Here is a 13192-nt window from a genome sequence, read left to right as displayed (position 1 = left end):
TTTTTTAAAAAAAAAAGCGCTTCGGAAGTTCATTCTAGAAGCAGGGGTATTTTGGGATTTTCGTTGGGGGTGACCCCCATAGGGAGGTGGCTAAAGAAAATTTTTTGTCCTAATTGCTTAACTCAAAGTCATAAATTCTTAAAGACCAGCATAAATTATCCCATGTCCACAAACATTACATTTTTTTTCTCTTTCTATTACATTTACATTGTCTTGTGCCATTCAATTTTATTCTTTATTTTCCATCTATACAATTTTAAATGTTTGTTATAATTAATCTTTTAGATTTAAACATAAATAAAATGAAGTGAAACATAAAAAAATTATCTTTGACTTTTGAACCGTCTGGTTCACAAAAACCGGTCCCGAGTTTACGATTATTTTGGTTTTTTTGCGCTTGAAGCAATTTTATCTTAATTTTATAGACCTAACCGTTTATTGATTCAAATCGAACCGGATTAGATAACGGTTCAAGGTTGAACTGGTTCAACCGGCCGAGTGAATCCGGTTTTTAAAACATTGATTAGAACTAACCTCCGTTTGGCATCATCAATCATAGTTCAGCAATGAAACTTCAGAAGAATGAAACTCCCAGATGTTGACTACACTAACATCACCATCAAACTAGAGGGAGGGTATGTATTTCACAGTTGCAGAAAAATGGAACTTCCATATTACGGTCAAACCAATGGAGCCTAATGGAAATGTATCGAAGCGGAATGGAATAAAGCTGACATTGTATTGTTTGACCATTTCACGACGGAATAGATAGAGCAATTTTGTGGTTATGCATAAATATTTCAGTGTTCCATAGAAGATTCACTATTCTTCGATCGAACCCAAAATTGGCCCTACACAACGGGAGTGTCAAATTGCCTCTTCTCCACCATCAACATCACCACAGAACACTTCTACAGCCAACGCTTGGAAATCCAATTACTATCTCACATACACATACAGGTACTCTCTCTCACAACATTGTGAAGCATTGTAATCGCAGTTTCACAGTGCCATAGAATTCTCTTAATTTTACTACTCTAATATATAACATTGTAGCTTTACACTAATCATTATTTCACATTGATTGAAACACTAAAAGTTAATTCACATGCTTTGTTATCAATTATTCATGTAGAACTTTGTATAAATTAGGGTTTATGATGTGAGTCCTAGTCTATGAAACATTGTCACAAACACACACAAGACGCTACAACAGATAATAATTTGAGAAAATAGATATAATTAAATATTCTTTGGTGTTGAACTGGTGTAGGCATCGACATCAACACTTGTTGACAAGTGTCGGTGTTTCATAGGTCTTAACTGACTTGCTGAGTTCTTTGAAAATGAACACAAACAGACTTTGAACATTCTTTGAACATTGACACAAAGTTGAAACAGGATACACAAAGGAATTGTTAAAGTTCTCTATACCGAGCAGACTAAAACTTGCTAAGGCACTCAAAATTTTCCATGTAGAGATAGATTATTATGATATGAAAAGCTTACGGAACACTTTTCACCTCTATACTTAGTTTCTCTAATCTATATGTGCCGCTTCTGTTTCTCTACTTGGACCCCTTCATTCAGCAGTAAAACATTACATTTTTCACATTCTCTTTCAATGCAGGAAGTGGCCTTACAGCTCTATCTTTTGATCTTGCACCTCGCTGTTTACCAATCTCTGGATGATCCGGTTCCATGTAGCATCGAGCTCTGTAGGCTGCCAAATGAGCATAGTATGCTGGAGGTACTACACATGAAACAAAAATATATATTTGATAACCGGAACTAATTTTCTTTGAAGCCACCTAAAAATAGACAATACATTGATGCATGTTAACCTGTGAAGTTAGTTGCACAAATGTGCGTAACAATTGTTGGTCGGTTAGTGTCTGAGACTTACATTTACCATACATATCAGTCGATTATGTTTTATTTATGTTTAGACAGTTTAGTAAGGGCGAGATGATTTACCTACAGAAACAGACCGCGTACATCTTGCATAGCTGCAACCAAAAGATTAGGAAGGTTACTTCATTGTTAAGAATAGAGCAGACAAACTAGACAGACTCAAGATGGTAAATAGAGAAACTATTTACGTGTAGCATAAGTTGTTAGTTAGAGACTGAATCTCATCTGCACTGAAATTGTTCTCATCCCAGAGGACATGATAGTGTGCTGGTCTACTTGTACCCTACAAAATTTCCAATCATAGCATAAATTAGATAACCGCTACATGCTACACATTGCAAAAATCCCAATCTTCTAATGAGGCAAATTTAATATCATTATCATACCTGAATTCCTGCGTGACTGCATAAGTAGAAATCAAATTCAGTAGGATGACAGATCTTTGAATCCACCACAGTACCTACATTACAGTCAGAAACAAACCTCTCAACTCTGGGCTGATTTATGTATCTGGTTCATGAAATTGTAGAGTAACCAAAATATATTGCAAATATAAGGAAACCCTCCCGCTGAGAACTATGTAGAGACTAACACATGGATATTCTTAAAACAATGACATGTCAAATCAAACACAAATTCTAGCATCTAATAGTATCAAAAAACTTTTACCAGGTAAGATATTTCCACTCGTATCAGTGCTGTTTCTGTCATTGTGATTGTTTGGGAAGAGTCTAGTGTGATGCCGTTTTTGAACCACCACAAATGTTACCGGAGGTTGGTAACTTGATTCCAAAGATGCACAAGCCTACACATCATAAGAATGTAAAAATTGTATGATATAAGAGGTTGCGAGTAAGGCAGCCCAGCCACAATCTTGGGCCTCGCCATTTTTTAGGCCTAAAATTTAATTATTTTAATTTAATTAAGAGTACTTAAAAATATTAATTATATTAGGTTTCGTAGTATAAATTTTAGTCATTGAAGTTGCTAATGATTGATTTACTAAAATATTAGTCAATTATGTGAATGTTTTTAATATTCACTTTTGTGGTGTTTACTATTATAAAAGTTAACCAGGACTCTAATTTTGTTGTTGGTGCTGCTATTTAAAGAACTTCATTTTAAATTTCACTTTAAACCTTCAGATTTGTTGAGTATAGTCAATATTAGATATAACCATATTGAGATTCTTGTCCAACTACCTTACGGATGGCGTCAAGCTCATATAGCAAAACTTGATAGAACTGTCCTTCACTTACCCCATCCCTGAAAATGTTGGTTATAATTATATTTTAGTAACTCCTCATTCGTAATTTCCTCAAAAATTCAGTAGAAAACACCTGAACAGATCATTCCGACCTGTAAAAGATTATTCTCAATGGTTTTTGTCCAGTTGCCTTCTTAAATGAAAGTAAAAGCTCCCTGAAGAAGCACAAAACATACACACAGATTTGGACATCATCAAATAATAAGTACCAAAAAGCCATTAAGATGTTTGTTTCTAGTAAATAATGATTCAAGTGACATCCATTTGTTACACAAGTGTAAAACACAATAACCTAATAGGAAATGGAAACATTGTCAACTGGGGATAACTCAGGCTTAGGAAGTAAATAAAGTCGAGGCCTAAGGGGAACCTAGGACATAAAACAAAGAGAGGAAATATAAAATTTAAGAGGTAGACATGTACACAGATTATGAAGATTGTTAAATCCAATGTTTTAAAAATCAGACCAGAAATCAAACGATGAGACTTGGGATCATGGTTCAATTAGTTCAAATATGGTTCAAACGGATGACAAATGAATAAGTTAAAAAGTAAAAACAGAACTGGATGAACAACGGTTCAATCCGGTTCAGTCAAACTAAGGTAACACCAGGATCAAACAAACCGGCGAATTGGCTGGTTCCTAGTTGAACCGGACAGTTCGGTCCAATTTTTAGAATACTGGTTAGAACTTAGAAGAGCTGCTGCTGAAGTACCTGATCATACCACCGTAAACCACTCCCCTTTGTGGATCTTTCCAACACTTGTAAAGATCTTTGATGAGTTCTTCACGATGAGGCTGAGCGCAAACCAACCCTGCATACTTCGTTACTTCTGGCCAGTCTTGAGAGGCTACAACCTGGATGAACATAATCAGTATATATCGAACATTGGCCATATCTGAGTTGTATGAATTTGGAAATGCTTACTGCAGCAATGGATGGGCAATTATTGTCTCCGGATTCTGCATGAGTTACATCAGCTCCAAATATTATTGTCGGAATATCACTAACCAGTGGAATCCTCCAACTTAATGCATCCAAAAGTACTGTGTTTCTTCCTCCCATCTAAAAGAATAATTCATTTGTTTAATAAATGACAATGAAAACAATACTTAGAAAAATATGACCCAAAGAATTGAGTAAATATTTAAATGTAGCATGTAGCCACCCAGACCTTTTCGATTATAAAGTATAATAGATCATTTAATAATAACAAACCTTGACATTGAGTTTTAGGGCCACATTTGCCAGGTACTGTCTGTGCGTCTTGAATACATATTTTGCAAGACAGCATTGAGAAATCAACCCTAGATCTGTTTCACAGATTCTTTTGAGATCACCTGAATAATGAATTTGTTTTTTTAATACGAGTTTGAAGTAATTTTCTTCCCGGGAAAATTTGAAATGAAATATGCATAACAAGAAAAATGCTAAGCAGTAAGCACCTTTTTTCTGGTCAACATGTTAGAAAAGTGATAGAAGAAATATTAAGCTACTATAACCTCTTATAATTTCTATATCCACATAAAAGTTTTTTCCTATTAAGATTAAGAAATGATGCAAACAGAGTGGGATCCCAGAATCATACCATACAAAGAGCCATTAATGTCTGGAAGAATGGCAATCAACAACTCTAGCTCTTTACCATCAAGTTTGTCTAGAGCTGCAGTATGTACATACTTCAAAGCCTTCTTGACCTGGTCTGGTCTTGCTGAATATACAGGTATCACAGGTTCCAGACTAAATTCCTGATAGAAGTAAGCACTTAGTTTTTATTTTATAACCAAACACGGCCTTAGTGTCCAATGTCCATGATGACAAACAATAGGAGAGGAATGATTATAATTGGAAATTTTTTACATTCAAACAATTTGTTTCTGGAGCCAAAACTGTGCTAACAAGGGCATAACGAAAGTTTGAATTTTTACCATGCCTAAGATTCGACACTTCTGAACTAACTGTTGGCAAAATCCGCGAGCTGTACTTTCTTGTACACTTCGTGAGAAATTGATGCATGCCCAATACCTTACAGTACACCCATTTATAACTTTCTGCATTGAAATTAGTAGGAACAAGTTACCTTCTTTTTTCTTCATATAGAAGTGTTTTTTTCTCTCTTTTATAATTAAAATATTTACAGGATAATATGTTCATGCCTGAGCTGACCTTGTTCATCATATTCCATTGTCCTACTTGTGGCAAGTGTTCTTTCTCTCTTCCAGTGTCATTATATTTCAACTATTGGAAAAAAGAACCAAAGTGTACTTGCATTATAATCATAAAAGCTAACAAGATAGGTAAAGTAAACAATTAAATAATAAAAGGATTACCCATGGAGGTGGAAGAACCCGGGCCTCCACTGATGCAAGCGTGTTGTCTATGCTGATGCCAAACTCCTTTGCAAAGGGATTGTTCTCATAATTGTTTTGTGTAATTGTCTACAATTGAATAGGGAAAGTTCTAGATTAGTAAAGCAAATGAATTACAACTTTTATTATGTTTGAAGAGGAAGAGCATGGAGTACTATAACACATGAAAGTACCTAATATCAGATATTTAAAGTTATGAAATATACAAATACTAACCTGTTTAAATATATGTCTAAACTTAGTGAGCCTGCCTAATGGGCTAAATACAAGTTACTACTAGTAAAGTGTTATTGAATATCAATGGCAGTTTTTGTGCTGGCCACATTGGTATATATTGGTAGCTATTGCTTGTTTTTCCATTATATCTGTAATGACAGCGTCAAAAGCAACCAATATGGCGGGATTTTGGCTGTCCGCCATCGCTAACACTAACTAGTAATTATAAAAATAATTATTTAAAGCTAACATTGACCAGAATTATAGAAATAAATGATTTAAAGCCAGTCCTTTCAAACTGATGAATGAATGAATAACTATCAATCCTAACTTGAAAACAATTCTTTTAAATATATTGTTGTTCAAAGTTCTGCAAAGCTACCTTGAGAAGAGACATGGGGTGCATATTTTTCTTTGATGAAGTGTTTGTCAATTTCAGTATGTTTGGTTCTATACTGCACTCGATTATGAGCTACGCTAATAGAAAATTTATAATCTCGATGATGTTTCATAGTCTCATCCTACTTTATTCCCAAGTCTGCTAAGATGATGATCATCGATAGTAGTTCATCTATCTCATGTTATTGTTTTGAACTATGCTTCAGCACTAGATCTGGATACCCCATTTTATTTTTTATTCTTCCAAGTCATAAGATACCCCATTTTATTTTTATTCTTCCAAGTCATAAGATACCCACCTAAAAATGCAATATCTTGTAGTTGATTTTATATCAACAATTGACCCTGCATAGTTAGCATCAATATATGCTTCAAGACCCACATTTCCATATGGTTTGAACAAAATTCCTTTACATAGGGTTCCTTTTAAATATTGCACAATTAGAATTGAAATTTGTAAATGAGTCTCCTTTAGTTGGTGCATTAATTGGCTGACTAAGCTTATTGCAAAGACCATTCCGGTCTAGTATGTGATAGATATATAAGTTTGTTGACTACCCTTAAATACATTTCCTTATCGACTGCAGTATCTTCTTTTGCGTTCTCCAATTTTACATTTAGATCAATTGGTTTACTTGCAGTAGTTGGATTTTTGTTTCTTATGATTTATTCGGCTGGGATTTGGTTCCCTATATAATGTTGGGCTAGATTCTGGTTCACGTGCACGAGAAAAATCATAAATTAAATCCCTAGAGTTTGAAAGGGTAAGGGAAGGTACTTCATGTGATGTCGAATTGAACTATTGGATATGAGTAGATTAAAAAATGATCTTTTTCCTTTATATACCAGATTCTTATGATATCTTACATCTATTATAACATTTCCATTTTTCTCAATCAATTTGATGTAATGGTTGGCTTTTACAGACATGTTCCTCTTAATTCTCACTCCAAACTAATTTTTTTTACCATTGAGAAGAGTTGTAGAAACACATAGGTAACTTTAGACAGAAAGACCTTCTCCCTATTGGTCTTAATTGATTTAGAAAAAAGATGTTGTTCAGTATACTTGGAGGAAGTATCGGCTTATCAAAATAATAAAGACATTCTTTTCTCTAGCATTCCCATTGTCCTCCTCAAACACTTGTATTGAAAAACTCAAACATCGTATAAAAAAATATTATATGATAAGTTTTTTGTGAGCTTTTGTATAGAAATTAGGCTAGTAGACAATTTGAGAATAAGAAAGACAATTTGTAAATTATAAATAAACTTATTTGGACATCTCCTTGACCTGCTGGAATTATAAGGGTACCATCCACTGTGAATATTTTATTGTTTCTAGGAGTTATAATAACTAATTTCAATTGACCTGCAGGTTTTAAGCAATTGCAATTTAACACTACGTAGCAGGGTGCTATAATAACTAATTTCATACTTTTTGTTATCATTTTATAAGTGAGTAGCATCCGCTAACTTCAACGATGATTAATTTTGAGTACAACGCTATTTAGACAAATGGAATGTTGATCTTATATGACTATTTCATGTATAGTTTTCAATTAACTCTGAAAAGTAAAATAAAACAGAAGGGAGAAGATGGATGGTGATGATATCAACAATCCATGATAATGACCTGTAAAATGTCTGTTTCTTGTTCACGGGGTCTCTGGCATGAGAACTTAAGCAAAGAAGTTATTTGCTTTTCGTTCAGTCCTTTTGTATATCTCTGGCCCCTAACTATCTTGCATACCTGAGGCAACATTTACATGAATTCTCCCTGCACGAAGAACCATAATAAAACCAGAACAATTATTTGATTAAATTCAAAAGCATAGCTTACCTCCATGGGCATATAGTTCACCTTACTTGGACTTCCTACTTGAAGGCAAGGTAAATGAGGATATTTGATTGTATATCCATACATTTCTTGAAAATAATCAACTACTGATTTCATGTTCATTTGCTCATCAAGGGGAAAACTGTTCATGCAGGGAAGAAACAATCATTTCTTAAGAGATGAATCTTAAAAATATAACACAAGTTCAGTTTGCTTGATGTGAAGAAGTCATACATAAGCTCTCTTGTTGGTTGTGAAGTCAATCCTGATATTCTGTACTTCCTTCTAAAATTTCCTCTATGTGTGATGTCTACTTTTACTCCTCTTAAGGCCTTTTTAATCTGCTTGCAAGTGACAACACAAAGATTTCATGGTTAGATATTACTTATGTTTCTCTGAATTTAGTTTGAAAATTGTATATTCTCATGCCAATAAAAAACACTTGTTTTTAATGTTTTATTCATTTTCTGCATATATTACTGTAACCGAGAACATGTTTGGTATAACAATGAGTATGTTGAAACTATAGAGAGACCATGATTTTGTTGAAATTCCAAAGTGTAGCTTTTGCAAAATTGTGGAGGCTTACCGTGATTTTGTAAAACTCGGCAGAAATTCAAATATATACTTAGCATATGTTTGGTATGGTGGCACGATTGGCAAAATCACCGGGAAAATTCAATGATTTTATTTAAAATCTTCAAGACTATCTATTGTTTAGTAACTCATATCACACTTTAGATGTTAAGTCATGAAAGTCATGAGCGTGAGAGTAGTTAAGAAAATCGTAGTCTCACATGCTATCAAATTATTTTGATAACACTAAGAGTCCAAAATGGATGATATACGGGTCTCAAACCTTACACCGATTAAACATAGTTGAATAAAATTTAATCCAAATTTTAAAGAAATTTCGAAGTTGAATCTTTTGAGCATAAAGAAACACTTTTCTCTAAGCAAATGAGAAGTATTAGTAAGGGATTATTTTATGAAGCCATTCTGTAATTGGCCTTGGCTTTGGATAGTATAGGACATGCTATAATCAGCTATATAACATAACTAGTGACTCTTTTTTGGAAGTAATGATTGCTTGGTTGACAAATTGCAGACAGCATTCATACCTTGACACGATCTGCATCTGACAATGGTTTTGAGTGCACATCTTTTCCAAGAATTTGAGCAACGAAGTCAATTACAGGTACTGGTTCAATAAATGCCATTGATGACATATCTGAATGAATATTAATCAACCATAGATTAAATTAATTCCACGACACAGAAAATGAAGAACAGAAACTTTGCAGGTTTACAATCAATGAGACCAAAATAAACTTAATTAGCAACTCTAACCAATGTTTAGTGACAACCCCATTTGAGTTGGCCTTATACTCTGATAAAATCCACGCCATGATTCAATGCCACCACCAAGTTTCTGTGGTTGCCTTACATCAGGAGAATAGAGAAATCTTCCAATTGGTATGTAACTAAGCATGCAAAATTAAGTAACATGAAATAAGCAAAATAATAAGAATTAAGTTATAAAGGAGACAGCTATGAAGTACTATTATAGACACGAACATCAGACACGACACTGATATTGATTTTTCTAGTACTATGTGTCTGTGTCGGTGCTCTAGAGGTGGTGAAACAACTCATAATGCTGAAAGTATACCTTTGAGCTGCAACCTCCTTCAACACAATGTCAAAAACACTAAGTACTTCTTGTGGAGTTTCCACTTGTTTCCCACTTAGAAGTTCCCTAAGTTGATGCATGCTAACACTAGTTGCAAACTTGATTGCCACCTTAAATTCTCGTTCCCTGCAGTAACAAATAATCTCAAAACTTAAATTCGTCAAGTCAAACATGTTTTGCGCAGCTCTAATGGCGATCGCAATATAATGAATTTCAACAATTGTGGCCGCCATTTGACAATCTACATTTAGACTTTGTGTTTTGAATCCGTTTTGCAAAATAAGAAAACAATCAAGCAACTAAGATCATCTCATCTCGCTGTTTAATTGCGCGATTATCCCGATTGGCGGAATCTAGGTCGACCGAGATCGAAACAAGAGTCATTTACCTGGTCACATAATCATCCTCAATCAATGTTACAGTGAATTCTTTGTACACAAAAGGAAGCAAACCAGCAGTGTAAAGGTTAATTCCTCCATCATACACAGGGAGTCTATTGGCTAAGTCAGAGTTCTTGTGAAGTCTCACAAGCTCAGATATGACAGCCCTTCTTGTTTTACTAGAATTCACTTCAGGTATTATTTTAACCTTAACAAAAAAAAAAAAACATGTCAAACAATTGTAAATGTTGCAATTTGTTTGTCTCTTTTAGATTAGACTTACATTGTAATGGCTTAAATCAGAGACTGAAACTTGTACAAGAAAATGGTTGGCTTTGATGAGACACTTGGTACCAAGTTGGCCATAGCCAGGTCTGCAAGGAAACACAAGACTGTTCTTGCAACTTGGATAGGGAACCAGCATTGAATCAACCCTTGTTTCTTGTGACTTGATTTGGTTTCTTCTGTTTTTGTTCCTTCTTATATTCTCTGTTAATTTCACTTGATGCTCCTCTCCGTCCTTCTTTTGCATTTTCAGTCTTGTTCTGTGAAAAACACAGTAATGACTTTACCACCTCACACATATATAAAGAGATTAACAATAAACTCATAAATCAAAGAATTTTTTCAACATCAATCAATCATAATCGTTAAATCTTTAAAAATATTTATTTTTAAATAGAAATACTTCTAAAATTATATCTATGAATAATTATGATATATTGATAGTCTAAAACTTTTTAAAGTAATATTGCATAATAATTAAACTCTTAGTATTTTATTTTTTAGTATATAAACTATCATATTTTTAAATATTTTATATTAAAATAACATATTTATAAATCATTGAGTCTAACTGAAAAATATTAAATTTGACAATGTGATGAACGAATGTTTGATTGGAAAAATATTTTAACATTTATCCAATAATAAAATATAATTAGTTTGTATATAGTAATTAAATATTCATGCAAATACATGGATAAAATAAAGAAATTCAATTAATTTTTTATATAAATAAATGATTAAATAATTTTTAATCATTAATAAAATTTTAAATTTTCATTTTTAATATTTATTTTAATGACAAATTAATATATTTATAGAAAGATGAAGACCACCTAAATATATAGGAAAAATATGAGAGATTTGTGATAGCCAACTCAAAAAAAAGTTTGTAATTATCTTAACACTGGTTTTGAAGGAAGGGCATGAAAAGTAGAAAGTAGTGGGAAAGAAAGCGAGCTTTGTAACGGTTAAAAAGCTGAAAAGAAGAGGAAAAAAAGGGCAGGAAAATTGTCATGACATCAAATATAGACAGTGTTTTCCTCTTCCCCTAGGTGCTGCTGTTACTTGTGTATATTCTCTGAAAAGATAGGAATAAAATAAAGTGTTTGCATCTCAATATACATATGCATGCAAAACTAGGAATGCCCTACATACCTAATGCTTCTATCTTCCATTTAAATCACAACTATAGCCTTCATATATAGACTTACTCTACAAATTAAATTTGCTTTTTTTGGTTCCTGCTGTATGCTTTAATTATTTGGTATCCAAAGGTTCTTTGTTTTGTGGTCCCCAATAGGGGATTTTTGAATTTTATTCTAGTATTCCAAGCTCTTGTAAATGTTAATATTGCATTCGATTTATATAAATTATAGTGTAATCTCAGATAGATTGATCTGTTGGTGAAAGTTTGAAACTTGAGAGCGCGTTTTTTTTAAGGTCTCAAGTTTGAATCTCGTTAGATATTAACAATCCTTGTGTTTGATTAGTCTATACAGAATTTTAATCTGACCTTATCTCATTGGATTAATAGGCCGCAAAGACCGTTCAAAAAGACAAATATAAAAGATTGTTTGTGCTTGCTTGGAATAAGGATATATAAAGACAGAGTGCAATGCACGAACATGCCATAATGGCTACCCAATACTAGTGTCAGTTGTACGTCCACCTATGCTTAAAACACTGCAAATTTTGTCCTAATAATATTATGGTTATGTTATGGCCCTAGTTGTCTTTGGTTGAGTTAAGGGATATATTGGGTGAGAAATTAAAAGTGGAAGTGAAACTCATTAACTATGTAGCAACAATTCAAGGACATGAAGAACAATCATGTGTCCTGTCCCTTTCAACGGTTTCATAAAAGAGACAGAACATCCTTAGGAAAACAAGTAACAAATAAGGTTAAACTCCACATTTTGATTGTTGAATTGTAACCTAACTAGACTACTTACTATTCTGTATTAATGTATTGGTTAAACCCGTATACATTTTTTTATACAAAAAACTCAGTACATTTATATAACATTGATGTGAAATAAAAATATTTGAATCTTGTTAACCAGTACCCTTGGGACAATGATTAAAAATTCCAAAAAAAAAAAAAATTTATAAAAAATTTAATATTTCAATTTTTGAGACATTAAATATACAGATTACCGAAATAAATTTACTATTTTTAAAGTCTTAAGAATTGCCCTGAAGATACTGGTGAGCATTTCCCAAAATATTTTTTTTCATTGTATGTTTAGATGCTGCAGCCAATGCTCTCTGAATGTTTCTTTGGTTAGTGTGATTTTCTTCCAATTTGTCACATCTAAATGAAAATTTTAACATGTGAAAATATCCAGGCCCCCCTTCTAAAAATCAATGTTCTCCAATCTGTTGGGTGTTGTTCTTTCCAGTCATAATCAAGCAGACTATGAAACTAGGAAAAGGCAAAACTTCAAACAAATGCTAAGGCCAAAAATGTACTAAGATTTTGTCTGTTTTAAAATAAGTGGAAAATCAGATATGAATATGTCACTATCGATTGATAATTCAAGCATCAGATAATCTAAATTATTTACCCGATTCAGTTTTATATCTATGCTCTAAGGGGGACCCTACTAAGATCATGACCAACACTACACTAGACAGAGATTGGGAAATACTTCTAAGGAAAGGATATGCTCTTACGTATGAAAAAAAATTAAGGGAAAAATGGTAAATAGAATTGACAAAGTTTTCAAAATTGGCAAACCCTCAAATAGGAACCGGTGATGTTGGTTCAAATAATAGATATTGAAATAATTTACATTGCTTGATATTATAATTTTATTTTATAA

General features: G+C 33.1%; 1 protein-coding gene and 1 long non-coding RNA gene across 4 annotated transcripts; one reads left to right on the top strand and one right to left on the bottom strand.

The window, feature by feature from the left end:
* Positions 1 to 559: 559 nt before the first annotated feature.
* On the top strand, positions 560 to 9683 carry LOC131594915 (uncharacterized). 3 transcript variants are annotated; one of them, XR_009281609.1, is made up of 4 exons: positions 560 to 960; positions 1631 to 8059; positions 8161 to 8379; positions 9115 to 9683. It is a non-coding gene; the product is annotated as an uncharacterized LOC131594915 (long non-coding RNA). The 3 variants fall into 3 exon arrangements; XR_009281610.1 differs by having other exon boundaries at positions 8142 to 8379; XR_009281608.1 differs by having other exon boundaries at positions 1631 to 8379.
* Positions 1140 to 10641, bottom strand: LOC131594914 (protein argonaute PNH1-like). The gene is made up of 22 exons (XM_058867110.1): positions 10363 to 10641; positions 10088 to 10287; positions 9679 to 9825; positions 9357 to 9490; positions 9128 to 9237; positions 8241 to 8347; positions 8010 to 8148; positions 7803 to 7919; positions 5514 to 5621; positions 5350 to 5421; positions 5112 to 5234; positions 4772 to 4931; positions 4402 to 4523; positions 4111 to 4248; positions 3898 to 4040; positions 3274 to 3336; positions 3117 to 3180; positions 2584 to 2719; positions 2301 to 2374; positions 2103 to 2197; positions 1978 to 2009; positions 1140 to 1753 (listed from the first exon to the last, which is right to left on the bottom strand). The coding sequence occupies exons 1-22, from the start codon at positions 10609 to 10611 to the stop codon at positions 1587 to 1589; spliced, it is 2700 nt and encodes an 899-aa protein (XP_058723093.1). The 5' UTR covers positions 10612 to 10641; the 3' UTR covers positions 1140 to 1586.
* Between the last annotated feature and the right edge of the window lie 2551 nt (positions 10642 to 13192).

Source organism: Vicia villosa, linkage group LG4 (assembly GCF_029867415.1).
Source record: "Vicia villosa cultivar HV-30 ecotype Madison, WI linkage group LG4, Vvil1.0, whole genome shotgun sequence".
In the NCBI taxonomy this organism is placed as follows: Eukaryota; Viridiplantae; Streptophyta; class Magnoliopsida; order Fabales; family Fabaceae; genus Vicia; species Vicia villosa.
This window is presented reverse-complemented; position numbering and strand designations above follow the sequence as displayed.

Bases quoted from the DNA above. Each gene is read 5' to 3' on its own strand.
- LOC131594914 (XM_058867110.1), bottom strand. From the start codon at position 10,611: ATGCAAAAGAAGGACGGAGAGGAGCATCAAGTGAAATTAACAGAGAAT. The intron at 3,181-3,273 runs GTCGGAATGATC...CAACATTTTCAG, and splicing joins TTGAGAATAATCTTTTACAG to GGATGGGGTAAGTGAAGGAC. The intron at 2,198-2,300 runs GTATGATAATGA...GAAATTTTGTAG, and splicing joins GCAGTCACGCAGGAATTCAG to GGTACAAGTAGACCAGCACA.